This window comes from Eurytemora carolleeae, unplaced genomic scaffold (genome assembly GCF_000591075.1).
Source record: "Eurytemora carolleeae unplaced genomic scaffold, Eaff_2.0 scaffold1069, whole genome shotgun sequence".
Taxonomy (NCBI): Eukaryota; Metazoa; Arthropoda; class Copepoda; order Calanoida; family Temoridae; genus Eurytemora; species Eurytemora carolleeae.
In genome coordinates this window covers 1-26,053 of record NW_019396954.1, presented here as the reverse complement: position 1 = coordinate 26,053, position 26,053 = coordinate 1, and the positions used below count along the sequence as shown (strand labels likewise).

Here is a 26,053-nt window from a genome sequence, read left to right as displayed (position 1 = left end):
TGTAACCTTAGTAGTCTTTTGTATAGTGAACCCTGGACTTTCTTTTTAAAGGTTAAAAATATAACTTACTTTAAATCAGTACATACAATGCTTGAAAATTCCAAAAATCGAGAGCGTTTTAAGAATTTTAATTCATATTAAAAATGTTAATGGTAATAGTTACCAGGGCCCATTTAAAGAAGTCAGGTAGGAGGCATTGGAAAACCTAGACATGTTGGCGACATCTTTATTCATGAAGAGAAAGGACAGTATATTAGATGATGACCTATAATCCCTGCTGTACAATAGTTTACGACAAGACCTAATCAGTAATCAATTATCATTTCTGAATTATATGGAAAGCACAGGAGTGACCTAAACCCTTCTGTGCAATGAAATATTAGACCTGCAAGTTGTTTAATTATGCAAAAAATAAATTCCTTACAAGACAGTAATCATTCGAACTTTTATAATGAATGTTTCAGTTATAGTTCAAAAAAGGGGGGGAGGTCGCAGACCTCTTGCCCCCCCCCTGAGTATCACTTAGACATGGTTGGGTAAACTTTGAGTTTGCCCCCAATTGAGATGAAATACTTTTCATCTTTATTAAAGTATAAGCTGTATAATCGTGGGAAAAGTCTTCCCGCAACCTATTTTAAAAGAGGAGGGGGCGTAACATGAGAATACACATGATAGGGGAATAAGGATTTTTTTGAGGTTTCATTCCTAACTATTACCAGGGAGGGGGGGGGGGGGGTGGCGTAAACCAGTTCATTTTTTATACATTTTTAAATTGAAGTATAATGAAAGTAGCTGACACATATCTTAAAAATCCAAAAATAAGAGAATATTTATAAATTGCTTAGTAGTTAAAGTACAAAACAATTTCTAGCTCGTCGCATAATTTCCCGTGTATTCAATTGTTTTTATCTGCAATTATCATTCGTTTATAGTGGGCCAACCAATTAAAACAACCTACTCTGGTTAGGCGGGTCCAAACTACATAGTAAATTGTGATTTTTTATTTGTATTATCTCGTGCTTTGTAGTTGAATAAAAAATATGAAATATATATATATATATTTTAAAATTTTTATTTTTTTCAATTTTATCGAAATGAATATTAACCCATTTTTTAGATGGAATAACCTGGAAATATAAGAGAATTGATTATTTTTAATAAAACTCGAATCTACCATTCTTATTTCTTAATATAGAGGATAATAGCATTCCTTAACACTTTATATATAATCCTCCCATCCATTCCTCCTTTCAGTTCATCATCATTCATCCTACCTTTCAGTTCATCATCATCCACCCTACCTTACAGTTCATCCTCAACCTTCGTACCTTTCAGTTCGTCATCATCCATCCAACCTTTCAGTTCATCATCCACCCCACCTTAAAGCTCATCCTCAACCTTCCTACCTTTCAGTTCATCATCATCCATCCTACTTTTCAGTTCATCATCATCCTTCCTACCATACAGTTCATCCTCAACCTTTCTACCTTTCAGTTCATCCTCAACCTTCCTACCTTTCAGTTCATCATCATCCATGCTTTCATCATTCTTACCGTACTCATCTTATCATCCTGTTAAAGCTTCTCCTCCTATTTATCATTATTACCCTACTCACCTTATCATCCCGTTAAACCTTCTCCTCCTGTTTATTATTATTACCCTACTCATCTTATCAACCCGTTAAACCTTCTCCTCCTGTTTATTATTCTTACCCTACTCATCTTATAATCCCGTTAAACCTTCTCCTGTTTATTATTCTTACCCTACTCATCTTATCATCCTGTTAAACCTTCTCCTCCTGTTTATTATTCTTACCAAACTCATCTTATCATCCTGTTAAACCTTCTCATCCTGTTCATCTTTCTTACCGTACACTTCATATCATACTGTTAAACCTTCTCCTCCCAATCATCATTACAACCCTACTCATCTTATCATCCAGGTTAAACTTTCTCCTCCTGTTTATTATTCTTACCCTATTCATCATATCATCCTGCGAAACCTTCTCATGCTATTCATCATTATTACCCTACTCATCATATCATTCTGCTAAACCTTCTCCTCATATTCATCATTATTACCCTACTCATCATATCATCCTGCTAAACCTTCTCCTCATATTCATCATTATTACCCTAGTCATCTTATCATCCTGCTAAACATTCTCTTCATATTTATTATTCTTACCCTACTCATCTTATCATCCTGTTAAACCTTCTCCTCCTATTTAATATTCTTACCCTACTCATCTTATCATCCTGTTAAACCTTCTCCTCCTGTTTATTATTCTTACCAAACTCATCTTATCATCCTGTTAAACCTTCTCATCCTGTTCATCTTTCTTACCGTACACTTCATATCATACTGTTAAACCTTCTCCTCCCAATCATCATTACAACCCTACTCATCTTATCATCCAGGTTAAACTTTCTCCTCCTGTTTATTATTCTTACCCTATTCATCATATCATCCTGCGAAACCTTCTCATGCTATTCATCATTATTACCCTACTCATCATATCATTCTGCTAAACCTTCTCCTCATATTCATCATTATTACCCTACTCATCATATCATCCTGCTAAACCTTCTCCTCATATTCATCATTATTACCCTAGTCATCTTATCATCCTGCTAAACATTCTCTTCATATTTATTATTCTTACCCTACTCATCTTATCATCCTGTTAAACCTTCTCCTCCTATTTATTATTATTACCCTACTCATCTTATCATCCTGTTAAACCTTCTCCTCCTGTTTATTATTATTACCCTTACTCATCTTATCATCCTGTTAAACCTTCTCCTCCTATTGATTATTCTTACCCTACTCATCTTATCATCCTGCTAAACCTTCTCCTCCTATTTATTATTCTTACCCTACTCATCTTATCATCCTGCTAAACCTTCTCCTCCTATTTATTATTCTTCCCCTACTCATCTTATCATCCTGCTAAACCTTCTCATCCTATTTATTATTCTTACCCTACTCATCTTATCATCCGGTTAAACCTTCTCCTCCTGTTCATCTTTCTTATCCACTCACTATTCTTCCTTCTCATCCTGCATAATTATCCTACTCTTCTTTTACTCATCGTATCAATTCTATTGAATTCTCCTCCGTCCTTTACCTAAAAAATATTCAAGAAGTATGTTAATCTGGGTTTGCCTTCACTGTCTCCTGTTAGCCTTTACCTTTAGCTCTGCTAAAGTTCTCCACCTGGATAAATCTCTTCTCGTCAGGTTTACAGTCAAGAATTTTGTGTCATATTTACAACGACATCCTTTATCATGCATGATGATTGATGAGCAATGATTGAATTACTTGTTTACTTAAATGAACTTTTGTTGTAACTTAAAGTGACCTGCTCTATTTGAGGAGTGCCATGTCCGATTCACAACGATACCCTGAAAACATTCATCGATGAAACAATGTTGAAGATATCCTAAAAATGTGGTGAATGCTTTCATTTCATTCCTTTTCTCTGCCACAAAACTTGGTAGACCGCAATGGAAAATAGTCATTTTTTGAGAGAAAAACGATGTTATTTCTGCAAGATTTGTGAAACAAATATTGAAGTTGTGAGACGGGTATACCACACGGTAATTGAAGGGTCACTTGAATATATGTCCTTTTAATAAAGAAACATAATTTAACATAAGCGCTGTCATTTCTAATGAGCGCTGTCATTTCTAATGAGCGCTGTCATTTCTAATGAGCGCTGTCATTTCTAATGAGCGCTGTCATTTCTAATGAGCGCTGACATATCAGTTCTATCAGAGTTTTCCTTAGGTCAAACTGTCTCAGAATATCTCAGGTTTTTTCTATACCTGTCTAACTTAACGATACAATAGGGGTTCTCCTGATGGGTTTTGACTTTCATTTAAACTTTTTATATGTGTTTGTTCGACCTGTAAACAGATAATTTTCTAATATAGAATCCAGTTTATTTACCTTATTTTAACGTAAATACTATAGTTTTCTTCAACTAATCCCCCTGGGCTATTAATTAGCAGCAAACTCGGTTTCAGGGTTCGAATTTAATATCTGTTCTACGTAATATATATATTTGCTCTTTATTTTATATTTATTCTACTCTATAAATTTGGTATATTCTATTCTGTTCTATCCTATATATTTCAACAACTGTCCAACTGGTTTTATTCTCTAGCTGGAAGACAGACCAAGAAGTTGCGACAATAAATATCAAAGCTGACATTGGAACCCAGGTCAGATTTAAGGTTTAAAGTTTTAGGAAGAAGGTTTAACATACCAGGAGCGTATACAGTGGGGTATCGGAGCTATGGATTTAGGATAACTTATGGATAACTTATTCAGTTATGTTACATTATGAAAAAAAACTTGTTCCTTAAATTAATGAAAAAGACTTTCATAAAAATGAAAATTGTTAGCAAACGTTTTGTAAATTGTATATAAAAAGTTTCAAAGCATTTAAGGATACAAAAACATTTACTGTTCTGAATTTACAGAAAATAACTATTATATTGTTATCAATTACAAAAAGGGAAGAAACAAACCAATCCTATTATTTTTTACTATAAAGTTATAAAGGAGTGTACACCGGATTATAGCTCGCTGTGAATCTCAAAATTTCCTAAAATTTTTTGAAAATGTCCGGATTAAGAACCATCACAGACTTCACAGTGTCTTTAGAACCATCACAGAATTCACAGTGTCTTTAGAACCATCACAGACTTCACAGTATCTTTAGAACCATCACAGACTTCACAGTGTCTTTAGAAACATCACAGACTTCACTTGTGTTTTAAGAACCATCACAGACTTCACACTGTCTTTAGAACCATCACAGACTTCACAGTGTCTTTAGAAACATCACAGACTTCACAGTGTCTTTAGAACCATCACAAACTTCACAGTGTCTTTAGAACCATCACAGACTTCACAGGATCTTTAGAACCATCACAGACTTTACATGTGTCTTTGAACAATCACAGACTTCACACTGTCTTCAGAACCATCACAGACTTTACAGTGTCTTTAGAACCATCATAGACTTCACAGTGTCTTTAGAACCATCACAGACTTTACATGTGTCTTTGACAATCACAGACTTCACACTGTCTTTAGAACCATCACAGACTTCACAGTGTCTTTAGAACCATCACAGACTTTACATGTGTCTTTGAACCATCACAGACTTCACAGTGTCTTTAGAACCATCATAGACTTCACAGTGTCTTTAGAACCATCATAGACTTCACAGTATATTTAGAACCATCACAGACTTCACAGTGTCTTTAGAACCATCACAGAATTCACAGTGTCTTTAGAACCATAACAGACTTCACAGTATCTTTAGAGCCATCACAGACTTCACAGTGTCTTTAGAACCATCACAGACTTCACTTGTGTTTTAAGAACCATCACAGACTTCACACTGTCTTTAGAACCATCACAGACTTCACATGTGTCTTTAGGACAATCACATACTTTACATGTGTCTTTAGAACCATCACAGACTTCACATGTGTCTTTAGGACCATCACAGACTTCACAGTGTCTTTAGAACCAATAAATTGGCATGACATTTTTTTCATCCATTAAAATTGGTAAACTGCTATACAGAAGAACAACAGTACATGGTTAACCACAAAGAATGAGACTTCAAAGACGACATAATGCTTAGTAAATGTGACGATTTGGAGGTTATACTTCTCCTTCTTTATGAATAAATTATTTAAAGATGCTAAGGGTTTGTGGGTAACCATGTAGTTGAACTAGCCCTTCCCAGTTCAACTTCTTCTCACTCATTTTGATTTCTATCTCGAGAAGTTTTAATTTTATGATTATTTAATGAGGACTGGGTTGGGGTTGGGTTCTCTGACTATGGTTCTCTACCTGGAGCAGATCTGTGTGTATTCTGGAGGGACTGGACAGGCCAAATCTTCTTCACAGATGTTTCTGTTACTGCAGATGGATTAATCAAAGGGATTATATACAAAATCTGGAATGGTAAAAAAAGCATCTATAAAATATCGATTTCAGGATGGGACTGGCGACAAAACTTTTTAAGACCCACTTTTAAAAATTGCGAAGCATGATTCACAACGGTACCCTGTATTAACCCTTCATCTGAGTAACAATGACCAACTTTCAGACAGAAATACATTATTTTCCCCTAAAGAAGGTTTAAAGGGTACCCTTGTGAATCAGACATGCACTTTTTTATATAGAGGGTTACTTGAAATTACGTTCACAGTCCCTTAATGATTAAACACAAGTTGACGTGGTAGCGAACCCTTTGGCCAGAATAAAACGGGGTTTGTTTCAACAATTTAGTATATTATTCCTGTAAAGAGGATACAATAAACCATTGCCACGGGATGAAATGGAGACCTAAAGAGCGGAGATCTAAAAAAAAGAATTTAAGAAATATCTCGGAGTTTAATAATGTTCCGACTATTGAGTATGTTTACCAACGAAGATTATGGACCTGCGATGAAGAGAGTTACAGGCAGGGATGGGCGCGGAGATTAAAATGTTTCCTCTGTTTGAATTTAAAAATCAAACTGCTCGGGAAAGAAACTGAACATTTTTTACAAACTCCAGTTTTCTAATCATTATATTTTTGCGAACTGATGTCATAAACCTTTAATATTTCAAACTATGAACTCTGCAAGATCAATTACTTGTAGGTTTCAAAAGGTTTCAATTTTCGGATCGAAGCGATATAGAGATTAGAAAATTAAAGTTTTTGGCAAACTTGTTCAATGTTCAGTTCCTCTAACGTGCAGCTTATAAAATCTTTCACATAAGGGTGCAATGTTTTTAAGCTACGGTTTTAGATTCTTTTTCGGTTAACAGTTTAAATAGTTTTGAATAATGAATGTCGAGTCCAAGAAACTGAACAGGATAGAGGATGGAACAACACATGTAGTTTGGGCGATTGGTCAGGGTCCTCTCTACAAGCTTGATGGACTTAATATTACTTCTTCTTTTAATGTAAGGACTGGGATGAGTAGAACAAGATTCATTGATATTCAGGTAATTCTATTTTATAAAGAACTAGCTTGAGAACCTGCAGCGTTGCTCAGGGAACTCATAGTTAATTTAGCGCTTGGTCGTAAATTACAATTTTAGCATTTTTCCTATAGAAAAGTGGACATATTCAATTTAGAATTTCGAAACCAAGCTAAGTACATTCCCCTGGTTCTCCCGAGTTCCCCCAAAATATTTGAAGCAAATCGGTTATAGGGTTTATGAGTTATGATCGGACATACAAACAAACAGACAGACAAACTGAGATTATTACTTTATCTTCTAAGTATATAAATAAAGTTCTTCGCTTATTCTAGTTTTTTCCCCCTTCAAATTCGCAATTTTTTAAAAATTTGATTTTTTAATTCCACGGGCAACGCCTGGCACTTCAAATAGTATTATATATTTAGAGAAAGGTACATGTACGTATGAATGACATATTATTGTGAACTCTGATTGATAGAACAATACGGACTAAAATAAAGGAAAAACAGCGAAGCAAGACGGTTAAATTATCCCCTTCCAGTAAGATTAATGCAAGGTTGTATATGAGGTTAGATACTCTCGATGTAAATGTCGTCTTTATTGCAATGGATACTCTAAATCCTCATATGACGTCACTGATACTTAACTAACAATCGTCACATTTAACAAATATTGATTGTGCTATAATTTTAAAGCTAAAAAAACGCAATTCTTATTCAAGTTTTCAATTTTTGAGTTTGTTTATATGTGAGCTGCAAAATTTAATATTCTTCAAAAGAAGCAGTGACGTTATGTATGAGGATATGAGGATGAGGTCGTCTTTACCTAGACATTGGAGCGCATCCAGAGCATCTAACCTTTCTATACAACCTTGGATTAATGCTTCCTCGCCATCTTAGTCCATATTTTTTTTTCTCATTATTAGTGTTTTACAATTAGTGTGTTTAATCATGCAACACACTCCGGACTAACCATAGAGTACTCAGCATTCGGTTTCTTCTATTCGAAATCAAACTTGCTTTGGTCTACAATTCAACAATCTTTTAACTTACGGATTTGTTTCATTTAAAATGCATATACCGACAAAAATATTTATAAAGAAAGGCTAAAAAATTATGTTTAATGGGTCAAATTGTGATCGAAAGGCACAGCTTTCTGGAATATTGACAGAACCGATAAATCCACCAGCAGGAATTTGTCTATAGTCTTCAAATGTTGCCATATATAATAAAGTATATTTCTTTCGTATAATATGCTACTTAAAAGCTGTCAATATTACAAAATAAAACTAAACTCCTCTTCCATCAGCAAACAATATATACAAAGTTTATGTACTAAGTAGGTTAGAAATATAAATTACTATAATACAGAATTTTGCAATGTTTGTAAAAAAAGGAAATATCTAGACTATACCTGACCCTGGAGCAGAACCATTGGTATTCACGAACCATAACCTGAGTATTTCTAGCAAGGATACAACTTACTTCTGTTCAGTATTTAAACTTCCAAACATTTTCAACAGGTAAACTAACCTGAGCTGAAAACTTTAGAATTGTGGATTTTGAGACCAAATGATTAATTTCCTCTTTCTCTTAATTTCCACATTAATATATTCTTATTTTAACATGTCTAAAATTTAACCAATCAGAGTGTCTTTTGTATTAACTGAACAGCCAATCGGAAATTGAGAAATTTATAACACAATCAATGAGAGAGTCTTCATTGGTTGGAGTCCAGCAGGGATATCCAAAAGAGAGGAATGATTTAGTTGAAAATCAACTATATAACTAAATACGGAACAGAAATATTTAAATAATTACATATATACCTTTCCTAATCTAACCTAATCTAATCTAATCTAAAATTAGGAAACATCATGTAACTGAATACGGAACAGAAATATTTAAATAATTACATGTACCTGTCCTAATCTAATCTAATCTAATCTAATAAAAAATTAGGAAACATCATGTAACTGAATACGGAGCAGAAATATCTACCGGAAATGAGGATGTAGTTCATCATATGGAGGTATTAGGGATAGACCCCCCCCCCCAAAAAAAAGTATTATATCAAGCACTATCAATATAAACGATAGCAGAAATCATAGTTAAAAATATCAAAAATCTGTAAAAGATAAGGATTAAAAAAATAGAGTTTGAGAAAAGCAATCAATTCTTTTTTATCACTATCATTCAATTTTGATGTTCTTTATATTCTTTATATTCTATATACCCTCTCTCTTTAATGGATAATATCTATATTAAGCTCTTCCATTGTCAAGATGAACAGGAATTTCCATTATGGAATGGAGAATGTGGAGATAAGGTATTATTACATATATATTCTACAATCTATATTATTCCTTTACAATTCCTTATTTCAAGACCCCAACCCCCAGTGGGGTAGTGGGGGGGGGGGGGTGACCAAAACCCCTGTGCACACCCTAGCCTCCCCTCCCCTAGGGCCAGAATTCTGGAATTTGGAGGCAGTATTATTATAGCTTTCAATTATTTTTTGTTATAGAATGGAATGCTATTTTTAACCCGTTTTTTAATAGTTAAAAACAGCTGCATGTTTCCTTAACTTTTTAATAGTTAAAAACAGCTGCATGTTTCCTTAACTTTTTAATAGTTAAAAACAGCTGCATGTTTCCTTAACTTTTTAATAGTTGAAAACAGCTGCATGTTTCCTTAACTTTTTACAAAAAATTCTTTTATTTTTATTATTTTAACCCATGGATTGAACAATCTGGACAATCTTCATCATCAATATGTATAATGTAGATGCACACACCACCCACCGGACCTATTTATTGAATTTGAAAAATATTTTATCAACAATGTTTTGGGATATCTTTTCTCTCACAAAGCTCCACAAGATACAGATTTGGAATCATTAAATAGCTTTAAACAATACTGTCTCTACTCTCCAGTGTAATCAATCTAGTCATAATATAATTGATATTGTTATGACACTGATATGATATACTAAAAAGAATTAATAAAAAATAAATTTTAAAATTTTCTGCTCTTTTTTAGATAACCAGAAAACTGTAGAATAGGTAGACGACATTAAAGCAGTAATAAATAGTATTTGATGCAAATAGTTTATCTAGCAAATTATAAAATCAGTTGCTAAGTCATTTGGGTCTTTTTACACCACACACTTGTGGTGTCTCATGTTCATTGCACTATTTAAAGTCATACTCTGAAAGTCGTCTCCCTATTCCAGAGTTTTCTGGTTATCACTGTACTAGATTTTATGATGGTATGATTGGTAATTATGGTCAGAAGTGCAGTGGCGCAACTAGCACTTTTGTGAGAAGTGAAATTTAATTTTGAGGGGCTGTGGTGGGGGGTATAGGGTGGTTAGCCCCCCTGGCGAAACATTTCCTAAGTAGTAAATTAACTTCCTGGCAGTACTCGGCAATATTTCGTCTGTCCATAATTCATAATAATCTTTATGTTCGAATTCCCTCTGTTTTCCTCTTATAGTCTGCAAAAGTCCTAACAGTCCTATATAATTCTTATTATATTTCTTGTTTATCTTTTTATATTGTCAGGTTTTTATAACATCAAATGATATATTTATGAGATGAGAAGTACTGATGAGAAAAAACATATAAACAGGTTTTTTTTGAGAGGATAAATTAAGAATGACTTTCTTTCTCTCAGTCGAAAACTATTAAATAGTTAGAAATTCTTTTAGAAATGATGCGCGAAGCGCCAAAGAAAATGCTTGTATTTTGTTCTTAATTGGCAAATTTTGATAAAAGATGGTTCACAATCATGATCATGCTGGAGTCAAGTGAGGGGGGGGGGCTAAACTCGGCTCCCCCCCTAGTTGCGCAACTGATGGTCAAATGACTAGTAGTCAGGTTCGGTAGGTAAAAATAGATTTTAAACTTTATTTTTTTTCTTTTTCGGGTTTTTTCGGAGGGTGCAGATCAACCGTTATAGGGGATGCACAAAAAAAATTCCGCGTTCCCTAAGCTAAACCTCCACTACGCCCCTGCCAACCCACAACCCACAAATAAACCGTTAATTCAAGACTTTTTAAACTTTCCTGGAATTATAATTATCATCCATATTTTTGGATTATGATCAATGTTCTTCTAGAGTATAGTTGTCTTTGGATACTCATAAATACCGTTACTTTATCTTGATTTGATCTTGAAATCCTCTATTCGCACTTTTAATTTGAGGATCAATAAAATTTACCTTTCTACATCTTTATTTATGTTAATCCTCCGCTAATCAACCCTGCATGGTACGTTTAACATGCGGGATATTAAAGAAAGAATAAATAAATCTGCAGATTAACAAAAGATCGACATCAAGCATTGAAGAGAAGAGAAGATCTCGATATCCACAAAACAAGTGTCCCCAGCTCTGTTTCTTTTATCCAATTCTTTGTTTTAATGTGATTTTCTTGTTCTACGAAGGTTTTTATACTAAAATAAATTTTAATGCAGAGACACCTAATCTGTGAACAACTAATTAGAAAAAGAATCAATGTCGACAAAATAAAAGAAACTTATTAACTTTTGTTATTAGGAATTATTTACTTTTTTAAGTGCCCCCCCCCCCACACTTTTCTTGGTCCAAGAAAATTAAATAAAATAAATAGATAAATAAATTAATAGAGTTAACTATATAACAATTAACATTTATGTATAAAATAAGATATACATTTCAAAGTCATATGAATAAAAACATATATATGTTTTGCTGCTATTCAGTAATCTTTGGATATTAGGTATAACACAATTAAATGAAACCGATGCTTTTAGAATGCTCCGGAAATCTTGAAACGATGTAAAAAGGTTTTAGCTGCTTGGGCGATTGGTAACAGTTTTACTTTTCTATAATTACATTTTATATTATTCATTTTTTTTAAACAATGTTTTTATGAAATGGTATTGCAAAAAAATGATTTTAAAAGGTGCAAATTAACCACCAACGTCTAAACTGAATATGAAAAATTCGAATTGAAAAAACTTTCAAATTCTAAAAAATATTCCAATATTTTTATATAAACTGTTATTTCTAGGAGCTGGTCCGTTCCTCTATCCTGCAGATGCTGGTCTTGCTATTGGTATTTCTATTATTCCTTAATAATCTTTTTTGCAAGAGATCCTTTAGTCAAAAGAATGAAAGAATGCATAACTGAGAAAAGAAAATGCCCGAAAACGATGTCCCATTTAGAAGAAAATTAAAAAACGTAAATGTAGAGCACAATCTGTTATCGAGACATGTTTTTTATTGAATGATAATTTTTTAGTTCTGTTTTTTTTATATTCTAAGTCTTCAAAAAAAATATATTATAGACTGACGATACTGGAAAATGAACTCGGTCCTATATTAATCCTTTAAATTAAGATTGCTTTATATCTTATTTACAGGGGGACCAGGATTCAGTCCGTATGTGATGCTTGAGGTTCATTACAACAATCCTTTAAGGAGAACAGGAATCATCGATAGTTCAGGACTGAGATTCAAAATATCCAAGGAAATTAATATTTTCCAGCGCGCCTCATAATGAACCTATTTGCCCTAATACGTAACAGAATAGAACCTATACTGCGTACTTCTTAATTCTATACATACTTGCAGTTTTCCCTTGTTATCCCTTAAAGATCCAACTCGATATCTAATGTGTTTATATCTCAAGCTAAGCCATGAGCTAATGTGGTCCGCAAGATATCAATTGCGTACGGCACATAAACACTGATAGGGCCGGGGAAAGTGTGAATATCAGGCTATATTTGTATCGTCAAAATTGGTTGACACTGGAAAGAGAAAATGTTGGAAAATACTGGTGATTAGGAACTGAGAAAGTATGATGCTGGTATTCTTGAGTTAGGATTAGAGTACAACAACAAGATGGCGGTTCCTCCAGGTAAAATACAGTACAGTACAGTACAGTACATGAATCTAGAATTAGAGTGCAACAACAAGATAGTGGTTTCTCCAGGTAAATACATTACAGAACAGTACAGTACAAGAATCTAGGATTAGAGTACAACAAGAATATGGCGGTTCCTCCAGGTACAATACAGTACACTACAGTACAGTAAATGGATCTAGGATTAGAGTACAACAACAAGATGGCGGTTCCTCCAGGTAAAATATAGTACAGTATAGTACATGAATCTATGATTATTAGAGTACACCAACATTATGGTGGTTCCTCCAGGTCACTTTGCCTCCACGGACAATGCAGTACAGTACAAGATATATTATGATTAGAGTACAACAAGAAGATGGCGATTCCTCCAGGTACAATACAGTACAGTACAGTACAATACATGGATCTAGGATTAGAGTACACCAATATGATGGCGGTTCCTCCAGGTACAATACAGTACAGTACAAGGAATATTTAGGATTAGAGTACACGAACATGATGGCGGTTCCTCCATGTACAATGAAGTACAGTACAAGGTATATTTAGAATTAGAGTACAACAAGAAGATGGCAATTCTCCTGGTACAATACAGTACAGTACAGTACAGTACATGGATCTAGGATTAGAGTACAACAACAAGATGGTGGTTTCTGCAGGTACGATACAGTATGGTACAAGTTATATTTAGGATAAGAGTACAACTACAAGATGTCCAGGTACAATACAGTACAGTACAAGAATAATCTAGGATACCATTACAATTTAACAAGATGGTGGTTCATGGTCGGTGTAATACAGTACCATATTATTTATATTTAGGACTTCATTACTATTTTGTTTGTTTAGAGATGAAGGAATTTACATTGACTGGTTCTTGTGTACAAGAGTGTACTGCAGTTAGCCTTCCTAAGTCAGGTAAGTTAGGAAATTCTACATAGAACATTGTACAGCTTTGTAAGCAGTCACTGAATTTTCTAAGAGAAAAACAAAAAATTCCGGCCTGTCTGAGCAAATGTGGCAAGCTTTTTGTGCAAACAAACTTTGAGGTTTTATAAGTTATTATTTAACTTTGCATGGTTACAAAATGTGAAAGATTCATATACAAAAGATATCTTTATATTTTAAAATGTCTAATTTACTTGAGATGTCATCTATGCAGATCAAAAATAAATTAATACATTTGAAAATTGTGATTTTGAAAATAGAAAATTTCTGTTTACGCTCCTGATTGATTTATAGCGTGCTTATGTAAATAAAGCATTATAAAATTGAAAGACCGCGTATCTTAAAGAGCAATTGTATCTATTTATCTGTGAATGATATAAGTTTCTAACATTTATTTTATTCTAGGCATCGTTATTTTTGGATCTCAGCTACATACGCATGGTGCAGGTTAGAACGCGCTTAGAAATTCTTTATTTTGTTTAAAGTGACTGCTTCAAGTAACCATTCCCATGCAGGAAAGAAGCCAATATTTACAACACTACCCTTAAAAGCTTTTTCTGGTCAATTATGAATTAGATATCAATGTTTCAGTTTATTTAAACTGTTTATTTTCCTTTGTGGTTTCTCTGAGAAAGTGACTTGCGCATTTCTTGTATATAAGAAGCAATAGAGAAACTCACATAAAAAAATATTTTTCGAGTAAAAAAAACGACGATATCTTCCACATTTTTTATCAGATCAAGGTTTCAAGGGTACCGTTGTAAATACATTGCCATCCTTGCATAAAGGGTCATTTAAACTTACGCTAACAGTCCCTTTAAATACCTTTTTTTCTGTATTTTTTTCTAACAGAAAATTATTTTTAAAGATCAAATCGATTTCGTAAAGGAACTTACTTTTTACCACACCCACAAACTCTGATTTTTAAACCTTGCAGCCCGATGTCGGTGACTTTTGATATTTCAAAGTGTGAATTTTGTTGGATCAAAAAGTCTGTTTAAAATATCAAAGGTTTACACTAACGGGTTGCAAAGATATGGGGATTAGAAAATTTTATGTTGGGGGGGAAAAAATCAGTATTTTTGTTCCAAAATATATATTTTCCAACCTATATAGGAAAAAGAGTTCAGACTACTCTGGTTCGAGGAGGGCGGGAATATATTGTAAACATTGATAAACATTATTCAACACACTTTCAGGTACTTCTTTACAATCTTTACGATCTTTACGATCTTTTCTATCTTTACTGTCTTAATTTACTTTCTTTACGATCTTCACAGTCTTTACGAGCTTTACTCTCTTTACTATCTTTACTGTCTTCACGATTTTTACTATCTTTACTGTCTTAAATGTCTTTACTATTTTTACTGTCTTTGCGATCTTTACTATCCTCACTGTCTTTTTGATTTTTACTGTCTTTGCTATCTTTACTATCTTTTCGATTTTTACTGTCTTTACTGTCTTTACGATCTTTACTGTCTTTGCGATCTTTACTATCTTTACTGTCTTTTCGATTTTTACTGTCTTTACTGTCTTTACGATCTTTAATGTCTTTACGATCTTTACTATCTTTACTGTCTTAACGATCGTTAGTATCTTTCTGTTTTTGCGATCTTTACTGTCTTTACGATCTTTACTAACTTTACTGTCTTTACTGTCTTTACGATCTCTACTGTCTTTACAATCTTTACTGTCTTTACTATCTTTACTATCTTTACTGTCTTTACGATCTTTACTATCTTTACTGTCTTTAATGTCTTTACGATCTTTACTGTCTTTGCGATCTTTACTGTCTTATACGATCTTTACTATCTTTACTGTCTTTACGATCTTTACTATCTTTACTATCTTTACTGTCGTTACGATCTGTTCTGTCTTTTCTATATTTACTGTCTTTACAGCGTTTACGATCTTTACTGTCTTAACGATCGTTATTATCTTTACTGTCTTAACGATCGTTATTATATTTACTGTCTTTACGATCTTTACTATCTTTACTGACTGTCTTTACTGTATACATGTAAATATAGTAAAACTAGGCTTTTAGGGCGCTTCGCGCCCATCTTCTATTTAAATTGTGAAAATGTTCTTTTTGATGTCCTACGAAAAATTTGGGCCCGATCGGTTCAGCCGTTTTGACGTTTATTGGATACAAACAAATAGACAGACACCCAGACAGACAAGCCAAATTTATATATAGATTGTACAGGAGATCAGAGAGCTGATGAAGCCTGTACATGTAAATATAGTAATATTGTACAGGAGATCAGAGAGCTGATAAAGCCTGTACATGTACTGCCTGGTGACAGTTTACTTACTTCTTGTTTATATTCAACTCTGAACAGAGAAAATATAACTTTAGGTAAACAAAATAGTATTTTAGTCTTAAACTTAAAACGCTCATTAATTTTTACTATTTCATGATAAGCTAAGTATCTTTTGTATATCTATTTTAATTACTAACTCTGACTTAATTACTTGAAATTTTTTTTTTGACAACAAACTTATTGTCCTGGCTGTAATATTTATTATCATTTAGTCTTGGAAAAGGATCCAGAATTCTTTTTTTCAAATTTAGAATATTGAAGAAGAATAAAATCAGTTGTTTTATGTGTTTCTCAGGAGGATTCGGGTTTACAGAGGAGATGTGTGTAAACTATGTTCATTATTACCCTAAAGCTCAATTAGAGGTAAACTATGTTCAGTATTATCCTAAAGTTCAGTTAGAGGTAAACTATGTTCATTATTATCCTAAAGTATAACTAGAGGTAAACTATGTTCATTATCCTAAAGTTCAATTAGAGGTAAACTATGTTCATTATTATCCTAAAGTTCAACTAGAGGTAAACTATGTTCAGTATTATCCTAAAGTTCAACTAGAGGTAAACTATGTTCATTATTATCCTAAAGTTCAATTAGAGGTAAACTATGTTCAGTATTATCCTAAAGTTCAGTTAGAGGTAAACTATGTTCATTATTATCCTAAAGTTCAATTAGAGGTAAACTATATTATCCTAAAGTTCAATTAGAGGTAAACTATGTTCATTATTACCCTAAAGTTCAATTAGAGGTAAACTATGTTCATCATTATCCTAAAGTTCAACTAGAGGTAAACTATGTTCATTATTATCCTAAAGTTCAATTTAGAGGTAAAATATGTTCATTATTATCCTAAAGTTCAACTAAGTTAAACTATGTTAAATATTATCCTAAAATTCAACTATAGGTAAATCTGAACAACAGGAACTGATAATTTTTATCAGGAACTGATAATTCATATCAGGAACTAACAATTTATATAAAGAAGTGATAACTCATATCAGGAACTGACAATTTATATAAAGAACTGATAATTCATATCAGGAACTGATAATTTATGTAAGGAACTGATAATTCATATCAGGATCTAATAATTTATATCATAAACTGATAATTAATACCAGTTCCTGATAATTCATATCAGAAACGGATAATTCATATCTGGAACTGATAATTCATATCAGAAACGGATAATTCATATCAGGAACTGATAATTCATATCAGAAACAGGTAACTGGCAATTTTTGGCAGAAACTAACAATTTACTGTAGGAAACTATTTATTCATTTTATATTAGTAATGGACCAATGTTAATAATTAATATATGAATATTTCCTTCAATATCTTTATTTAAAGGTTTGCAAGAGTTCTGTAGATACAGACGACCTCTATGAATATTTTGATAAGCTGAACCAAGATGAAGGTCAGGAGACTAACAAGGATAAATCTGTAGAGGAGAACTATAGAAGTATCAGGTAGGATTCTGCAGTTTTACACAGTTGTGGGTTAGTTTTAAGCCTGTTTCAGGCTAAAAGAAGGCCACTTCCTGGAGCTCAAGGAAGGAGCACTGTTGCTAGAACAGATTAAATAATTTGTTTTTCTAACAGCAAATAGATTCAAAGTAATTTTATACTAGTTTGATTTAACTAAGCTCTTGGGAATTCCATCCTTTAGTTATATTTTGTTACTTTGTATGTACATGTATCCAATTATATGGTTCCCTAAAGAAATGAGTTATAGACACGATTTTACAGATATGTAAATAAATCCTCTTGATTTTACGATGCATGATACAACTCCGCTGAGGACTTATCAGCATAGAAATTTTCATTCATATTTTTGAATAAATATATAAATATATAAATGGAATAGGACTTTTTAGCGCATGTTTAAATAGTGCAATGAACATGAAACACTGCTCAATTCTGCCTCCTTAATTTGCATTCTAAATATATGCTCTCATTATGACAGTGCACCCTCATTATTATTTATTATTATTTTGCGTTATAATATAAGTTCATCCTCTATTTTCCTAATTTTAGGAAAGATTTTGCCTATTTCTAGTTTCAAATACAGGGTGTCCCACAAAACATGACAGTTGGTGAATAGTTTTGAATGTCATCTTCCACATTCTGTATTAGATATTGAAGACATTTTGCATTTTATTTCTTAAAAATATGTTTAAGTCATATATATCTTACTGTGAAATCAATTTTACTATGATATAACTGTCATATAAAAAAATGTTTTTAGTCCCTTTAGTATCAAACAACTTGTCAAATTATGTAAGAAAACATTTTAAACTATTCACCAACTGTCATGTTTCGTGGGACACCCTGTATATTTGATGTTAGATGGAACAAGAAAAGGTCTGGAGACCTTGGAACTCTGTACACACAGGGAACTCTGTCTATGCAGTGTATGCGGGGAACAGGAGAACCATTCCCAGGAACATGGAACCAGGTTCCTCAGGTAGCGGTGTTTACTTCCGCACATTTTAAAATTTGGGAAAATGGGAAAAAAGTAATGCTATAAAATTTCTAAATCTAACATCTTTGCAACCGAATGTCTAGACCTGAGATATTTCTTACTATGAATTCTGCAAGATCAAATAATCTAATTATATTATTAAAGGTATACGCCATTAGGTTGCAATGATAAAGAGATTAGAAAATTTTTGTTCTTTATATTCTAATAAAGAAAATTGACATACTCATTTGACTCAATTTAATTCACTAAAAAAATATTTCTCATATAAATGAGCTGAGCTTGAAAAATCTTAGTAATAACACAGAAAACAATTCAATAAAAGGCTTTATTCGTTTAAAATATTGTAGGTAAAAGTTGTTGAGCCTTTTAAAGCAGATACGGACAAATGCGCAAATAACAACAAAAATCGCGTAAGAGAGGAAAAACGAAATTTGAAGAAAAAATCATTAGATGACGACCTTCCATATACTCCTTTGCTTAAACGAGATAAACCAAGGATGAAAAGGATGGAACATGATCACAATCATATGCAAAAACGACTTTTTAATAAGGTACTATTTATTTTGTACTTTATCATTTGTTCTCTTTCAGCCTAATGTTTTTTGGAAAACTTACAGTAAAGATGGTATCTAAGTGATGGCATTACAATAATTTTTGTTGTTTAAATTCTACATTTAATTATTATAAAGTTTGAATCTTTTAAAACGAACAAGCTATCGGAAATTCAGACAATTTTGCTTATAATTTGAATAAATAAATCGAAACAAGGACAAAATTATAATTTTGGTAGATTTTAAAGGTTCAAGGAAGGCAGATCACATTTAAAAACAAGAAGACAACAGTTTGGAAATCCTAGGATCAGAGTTTATTGTTTAAGTTTCTTATTATCTGAGTCAATAACATCTTTGAGAGTAAATTGAAGACGATTTAACAGTAAAATAATATTTTCTAGTTTGCTGACACTTGGGATGATTACGGTTTATGGGGTGTAGATAAACGCAATCAGGATGATCTAGCAGATACAGATCAAGAGGATGATTTCGATGATGATGAAGAGTATGTTGATAATCTTGATGAAGATGTTGTTGAGAACCCGTATCTGGAAACCTACGACGATGATTTGTTTTCCAGTAAAAAAAGAATGCTGGGAAGCATGTAAAAAATTAAAAGAAATATTTCATTTTGAAAGTTGAGACATCAATTGAGGCTGGTATTTAAATGTTATAAATACTTAAACTAGATTAAACAAGGCTTAACTTTTTATTCACGTTAGCATGCAAGTTAGACAATTTGTTTAAATTCTGAAATATCTTGCACAATGAAACATTTTTAACTTGTTATGAATATATAAATGGAGAGATTTTAATGAAATAAATAAATTTTATTTGTCATTTGTGAATATTGAAATTTTCTTTTATAAATAGCTTTTTTAAATGATTTCAATAATTCAAAAGAAATATACATTTTGACAAATTGCTAAAGATTTCCAAAATTTACATTTTAGTGTTCGTTGAATAACAACAATTTGAATACAATTTTAAAGGTAATTAACAAAAAACATAATTTTTGCTATTAGATGAGAGACATAAAAACTACACTTTTAAAATAAATCTAAAACTATTTAAATATTACAATGTCTCTGATCCAAGATGGCCGAAATTCAAACTACTAGAACATGTGGCGCGGCAAGGAGCACAGCAGCTGACAGGATGAAAGTAAACCCGGTAAAGGCGAGAAGGCACAATCGGTCTAGCACCTGTAAAGATGTAAACAACATTTTTGGTTTAAAGAGAAAAAGATTTAACTACTGAATCAAAACATTTAGATTATTTTGGCGGAAAATTATTAAAATCTAAGTTACCATGGCGGCAAATTTCCATTCTGATTCTAATCTGGCAGCTTCAGCATCTGCACGAACTTTGTCAGCAATAACACTTATTTCTCTTCTGATGCACTAAAGGAATTGAGTCTTTGCCCCAAACTCTGGTTTTCCAATCCTTATATCTTTACAACCCAATGTCGTAGACCTTAGATATTTCAAACTGTAAATTATGTTAGATCAAATAATCAAAGTTTGAAATTTCATAAGTGTACACCAACAGGTTGCAAAGATATAAGGATTAGAACATTTGAGTTTGTGGCAAAGACTCAATTCTTTTCAAATTATTATTAGGTTTATTGATCATCATGCTGGAAGATATTTTCATATGTGGTTTAACCGGATAAAACCGCTTAACAATTTTACAGTCATGCTATAGCTTGTATAATTAGTTGTATGAGAAACTTTTTTTCGAAGATTTTAATTTTAATTTACTCCTCTTTACAATTTGTGTAAAGTAGAATACAAAAATATCTCAAATTAATTTAGATTTTATAAAATAGTTTTGAATAAAGTCAGTAATTACTGTATTATTAACCTGAAGTTCTCGTTCTAATGCTCCTGGAGCCGAGGTATGCTCCATATTGCAGGTTACAGGGCTCCGAGTTGGGGAGCTAAATAATAATTTGAAAATTTGATAATTAGTATTTTATCAGAGGTCGAAACTGTTTTGTTGAGTTTTGTTAACCGTTAACTGTCCTTAATCGAAATGCGGGATATCGAAGAATCCATAGATTTCTGCATAAGATGGAGATTTATACAAAGAGAATAGAATTTATATTAGAGGGAAATTTACTAGAAAAAAGTGTAAAACGGACATTTTGTTGTACTGTTTCCATACTGCAGGTGTACGTCACATATTTATGCTATATAACTTTTGGGCCCTGGAATATCATTTTATAGAAAATCTAAAATTAATGTTAAGAGAAAACCAAATTATGAAATAGGCTGGTTTCATAATTGACCAATGATCATTTCACATAGACTCTATGCCTTTCACTTTACAAACGACGATTTTCCGTTATAACTATAAATCAAATGATGGTTTTTTATTCACCTAATTCATTATAAAGTTTATTTAACAGCTTTAAAAATTTCGAAATTGAAATGAATAGTCAGGGAACATACTGTATTAATGTACTCTACTGCATATAATTTGTGAACATTTACATGATTTGTACACTTTGAACTTCCTTTCAGGTTGAAAGGGACTGAAAAAATTCATACCGAGAGATTCTCTAAATTCCTCTCTAATATATATTCTATTCTTTATGGATTTATACTTGATCTCGAGATTCACAGCACAACAGTGTTGACTTGTGGTGAAATAGCTAGACAAGAGGACAGTTTGGAATTTTGAAGAAAGGAACTAAACAGTAAACACTCAAGTAAAACTTTAATTTTATAATCCTTTAATCTAGTTTTAACTTGATTGACTGTAAACTTAATTTGTAAATGCTGACTATTCAGGAATTATAAAATAGAATTTATAGTATAAAAAATTGTAGCCTCAGGTTCTAAAGATATAATAATTAGAAAATTAGATTTTGAGACTAGTGATCTGTTCTTTTAACTTGCTTGCCGACACTTTCAAACTAAATTCTACCTGGATTTTAACAAATGCTTCTTAAATCAACCATTTTGCAGTTTGTAATCTTCATATCGAGACCAAACATGGATTAAATGTAGATCAAAACAGAATTAAAGGTTTAGTGACACTCTGTAGTTGAATGAGTTGAAGCACAATATATAAGATATTTCAAGATATTTGGAATGAATTTTTCAGCATTAATTTGATTTTCTAACAAAAAATTATTTTTATATAAGATTAACGAAAACCCCGCCACAGAAAAGATATTTAGGGTTTCTAATTTCTGCCAGGAGGTGGCGAACTAATTAACCAAGTACTTCTGTAATTGCTCAAATTGAGCCAGATCTTTCCCCTTCATTAATTTCCAGCTCACGTGACTATTATCTCTATAAATTACCACGTCATGTTACATGGGTCCAACATAATTAAAGAACCCTAACGCAATGTGCATGTAGTAAATGCCCTACTCCATAAAGGTCTCTGAGACCCGTATCAATCCCGAATCAACACAATGTATCAATGCTCGTTCCATCTCATTGACGAGTCATAAGAGCTATTGAGTTCAATAATACTTTACTATCAATGTCAATCTGGACACGAGTTTATCTGTATCGATTCCCAATCTAGTTTTAGAGTTCAAGAGAATGATTCGCTAAACTCTCACACCGTAATCAAAACAAATCAAGATTTGCGAATGTTACTGATTAGCGCATTTAGATTTAATAACAATGTACAACGTAATTGCTCTAGGTTACTATGGGATCTGCCACTGTATTTATTCCATGCATACATATTTCATGATAAAAGGAATTGAGTCTTAAAATTTTCTAATTCCTATCCCTTTGCAACCTGATTGAGTAACCATTTGAGAGTTAAAAATTACATGATTCGATCCTATAATATTTATAGTTTCAAATGTGTCAGGTCTACCACATTGGGTTGCAAAGATATTTGGTTTGTGGCAAAGAATCAATTCCTTTGTTAAATTTGAGGTACACATATATTTGTGTACGGTGAAGCCTATAAAACTGTGGAATGTGACTGTTAGACTCAGTTATTCAATATAGTCCGATGCACATGAAACACATTTTGCAGTTTAAAATCACAATTACAATGTTGATTGTCAAGCTGGTGGTAAAACTATTTGCTTTAGGACGACATCAAACACAAATACAAGATTTCTCAAGTGTCGTCTTTATATTCCATAGTAGAGTCTTACTGCACAAAAAATCTTAAGACTATTTTTTTTAGTTCATATCAGAAAATTTTTAGTTCATATCAGAACATTATTTAGTTCATATCAGAACATTATTTAGTTCATATCAGAAAATTTTTTAGTTCATATCAAAAAATAAAAAAACATAAACATTGAAATCCATAGTTAACATTTGCTTAGAGTTGAAAAATTGAAATCTCAAATTCTCAGCATGCTAAAATTTAAAACTTTGAATAAAAAAAAGATGATTGCAATCCAGAAGGTGAAAATTTCTGATCATATTTTAGAAATTCCAAACAAATTTTTTCATGTAAAGGAAGTCAATTAATAAGAATTTTTTTTCCAAATCCCGTGTTTATTGTCAATATTCAAACTCCCCCCCCCCCCCATCTTTTCCCTCAAATTGACCAATGTTGTATATAATTTGGCAGGTAAAGGTTGTATGAATGGGTCCAGTTAAAGGCAAGAAATCTAAATAATGGCAGGGATTCTATCTTATCCAACACCTAATTAACTTGGACCAGGAACTACTGCGTACCAAATAAATCACTAATGGAACTTGTGTCTAGTACTATTCAAAGCTAAGCACAGAGGGTGGGAGGGGGGGACAACTGCAATTATGTTTTAGGCCATTAATGAAATTAGAATAAAATTATTTTTTTTTCATATTATATATCATTATTACGATTGTAAAGATTTTTATCATGCCATAATTTTGATTCTGCAATATTTATAATAAAATCATAAAATGTATTCTCAATTGACATTTTTTGTTGCCAATTTGTCATATTAACTGTAAAATATTACTTTACTTCAGAATTTTTTACAAACTTAACAACTTAATCTATATATAAATTTGGCTTGTCTGTCTGTTTGTATCCAATAAACGTCAAAACGGCAGAACCGATCGGGCCCAAATTTTTTGTGGGACATCTAGGGACCCCAGGGAAGGTTTATGAATGATTGAAATTTTAAATATTTGTCTCCATCAAAATTCAATCTTCATTAAATTTTTTTAAATTTTGAAAATCCACGAAATTTTTTGTGAAAATCCGAGAATTATTTTTGTTTTGTTTTACGATGTACACAAAGAGAACATGTTCACAATTAATTTAGAAGATGGGCGCGAAGCGCCCTCTAAGGCTAGTATGATAAAATCTTAGCTACAGGGTGTCCCATATCATATTAGATCGTCAATCGGTCTAAATTACGATTTTTGGGACTTATCAGAAAGTCAAAGAAAAAATAATCATTTTGAAAAATTTAATAAGGCTAATATAAGAATTTTCTGGCGGAAAATGCTAGTTTTTTTTGAGTATTTTGGGTTGATTTTGGCGTTTAAACTTGGAGATAATCTAATAAGATATGGGACGCTCTGTAGAAAAACAAAGACAAGAAAAATGTGCGCCAATTTTCAAACGATTTGTGGTAATACTCTGACTAAATCTTAGTAAAGGAATTGAGTCTTTGGAACAAAATCAAATATTAAAACCTCAATATCTTTAGAACTCGATGTTGTAAACCTTTGATATTTCAAACGCAGATTATTTGATCTAACAGAATTCATAGTTTGAAATATCTAAGGTCTGCAACATTTGGTTCCAAAGATATAGAGATTAGAAAATCAGAGTTTGTGGCAAAGACTCAATTCCTTTGTAAATCTTTTACTATAGATTTTTTCTAAGTGTTATAATTTTGATACTTAATAATTAAGATTCCCGCTTCAATCTCAGGAACTGTATTTTATGAAAAGTAAGACACTTCTCACTATTATATTAAATCTGGTCATTAAAATACATAAAAATATAATATTCAATTTACATTTCATCCCGTAAATATTTGCGATACCTCAGATTAGGAGATCTAGGAGAACCCATTATATAACCATTTAGACTTTCATAATCATTCCAGATTTGTGGCTGCGGCTGGCACATGTTAACAATCTTCTCCGCGGCAACACTTGCTATAAAGTCGTCGTCCATATCAAGAACATTTGCAAGCAGACTTTTCGATTTTTTATCTCCTCTCTCTAATTCCTCCATCTTGAATATAAGATAGGGTTTAATGGTTTCTTTGAAATTAAATTTAAGAAAAATAAAACTATTAAGTATTGCTGTTATAGAAAATTAAACTCATTTTTGAAAACGTTTTTGGTATAATTGCTTTTAAAAGTTTAGCCTAATATTAAACACGGTTTATTTTCTATCATATTTTTTTCATATCATGAATAGTTTGGTAATAATTTGCGTAACTATGCTTTTCTTTGGCTTTACCTTATTTTGCAAGAGAATGGACTTTTTTGTTATTGGATTTCCGGGGCGTGACATTCGCAATAGCCATGGCAGCCATTGAAGAAATATTATGCCGATCCATCTTGGCCTAAATAAAAGTTAAAATCACCACATATTGGTTTGTATTATTTAAAAGGCATGCTATGAGGGGTACATATTCTTTTCATTTGTTTTTAATTAAAAAGAAATAATTATCATGTTTTACAATGGGTTATTCTATTCTGGTTAGTCTAAGATGGTAGTTAAGAATTTGTTTCGCTACTTAGCGATTTCCCTAAAGACCTAATATATGTACCGTGTGGTATTTCTCAGGATTGGATCGTAAGACTCCCTTCTCTCAACGCTCTTCATAATAAAAAGGAAGATAGTAAGGTTCCGAACGTTTATTTCTCTGAGCCTTCAAT

At 32.2% G+C, this 26,053-nt stretch overlaps 2 protein-coding genes and 1 long non-coding RNA gene across 3 annotated transcripts; 1 reads left to right on the top strand and 2 right to left on the bottom strand.

The window, feature by feature from the left end:
- Positions 1–169: 169 nt before the first annotated feature.
- On the bottom strand, positions 170–5,952 carry LOC111710479 (uncharacterized). Its single transcript, XR_002767058.1, has 3 exons — positions 5,881–5,952; positions 3,365–3,407; positions 170–301 (listed from the first exon to the last, which is right to left on the bottom strand). It is a non-coding gene; the product is annotated as an uncharacterized LOC111710479 (long non-coding RNA).
- LOC111710478 (dopamine beta-hydroxylase) lies at positions 1,167–20,024 on the top strand. Its single transcript, XM_023484582.1, has 21 exons — positions 1,167–3,242; positions 4,172–4,229; positions 5,841–5,970; positions 6,340–6,496; positions 6,894–7,026; positions 8,412–8,527; positions 8,967–9,036; positions 9,274–9,333; positions 11,801–11,855; positions 12,061–12,105; positions 12,413–12,519; positions 12,837–12,909; positions 13,765–13,833; positions 14,269–14,310; positions 14,980–15,062; positions 16,126–16,225; positions 16,486–16,553; positions 17,539–17,657; positions 18,537–18,654; positions 19,020–19,223; positions 19,625–20,024. Exons 1-21 carry the CDS (start codon positions 3,151–3,153, stop codon positions 19,829–19,831), a joined length of 2,106 nt encoding a protein of 701 aa, XP_023340350.1. The 5' UTR covers positions 1,167–3,150; the 3' UTR covers positions 19,832–20,024.
- A 122-nt stretch (positions 20,025–20,146) lies between these two features.
- On the bottom strand, positions 20,147–25,979 carry LOC111710477 (acetylcholine receptor subunit alpha-type acr-16). The gene is made up of 6 exons (XM_023484580.1): positions 25,945–25,979; positions 25,632–25,737; positions 25,207–25,400; positions 21,090–21,165; positions 20,534–20,626; positions 20,147–20,428 (listed from the first exon to the last, which is right to left on the bottom strand). The coding sequence occupies exons 2-6, from the start codon at positions 25,683–25,685 to the stop codon at positions 20,333–20,335; spliced, it is 513 nt and encodes a 170-aa protein (XP_023340348.1). The 5' UTR covers positions 25,686–25,737; positions 25,945–25,979; the 3' UTR covers positions 20,147–20,332.
- Positions 25,980–26,053: the final 74 nt, after the last annotated feature.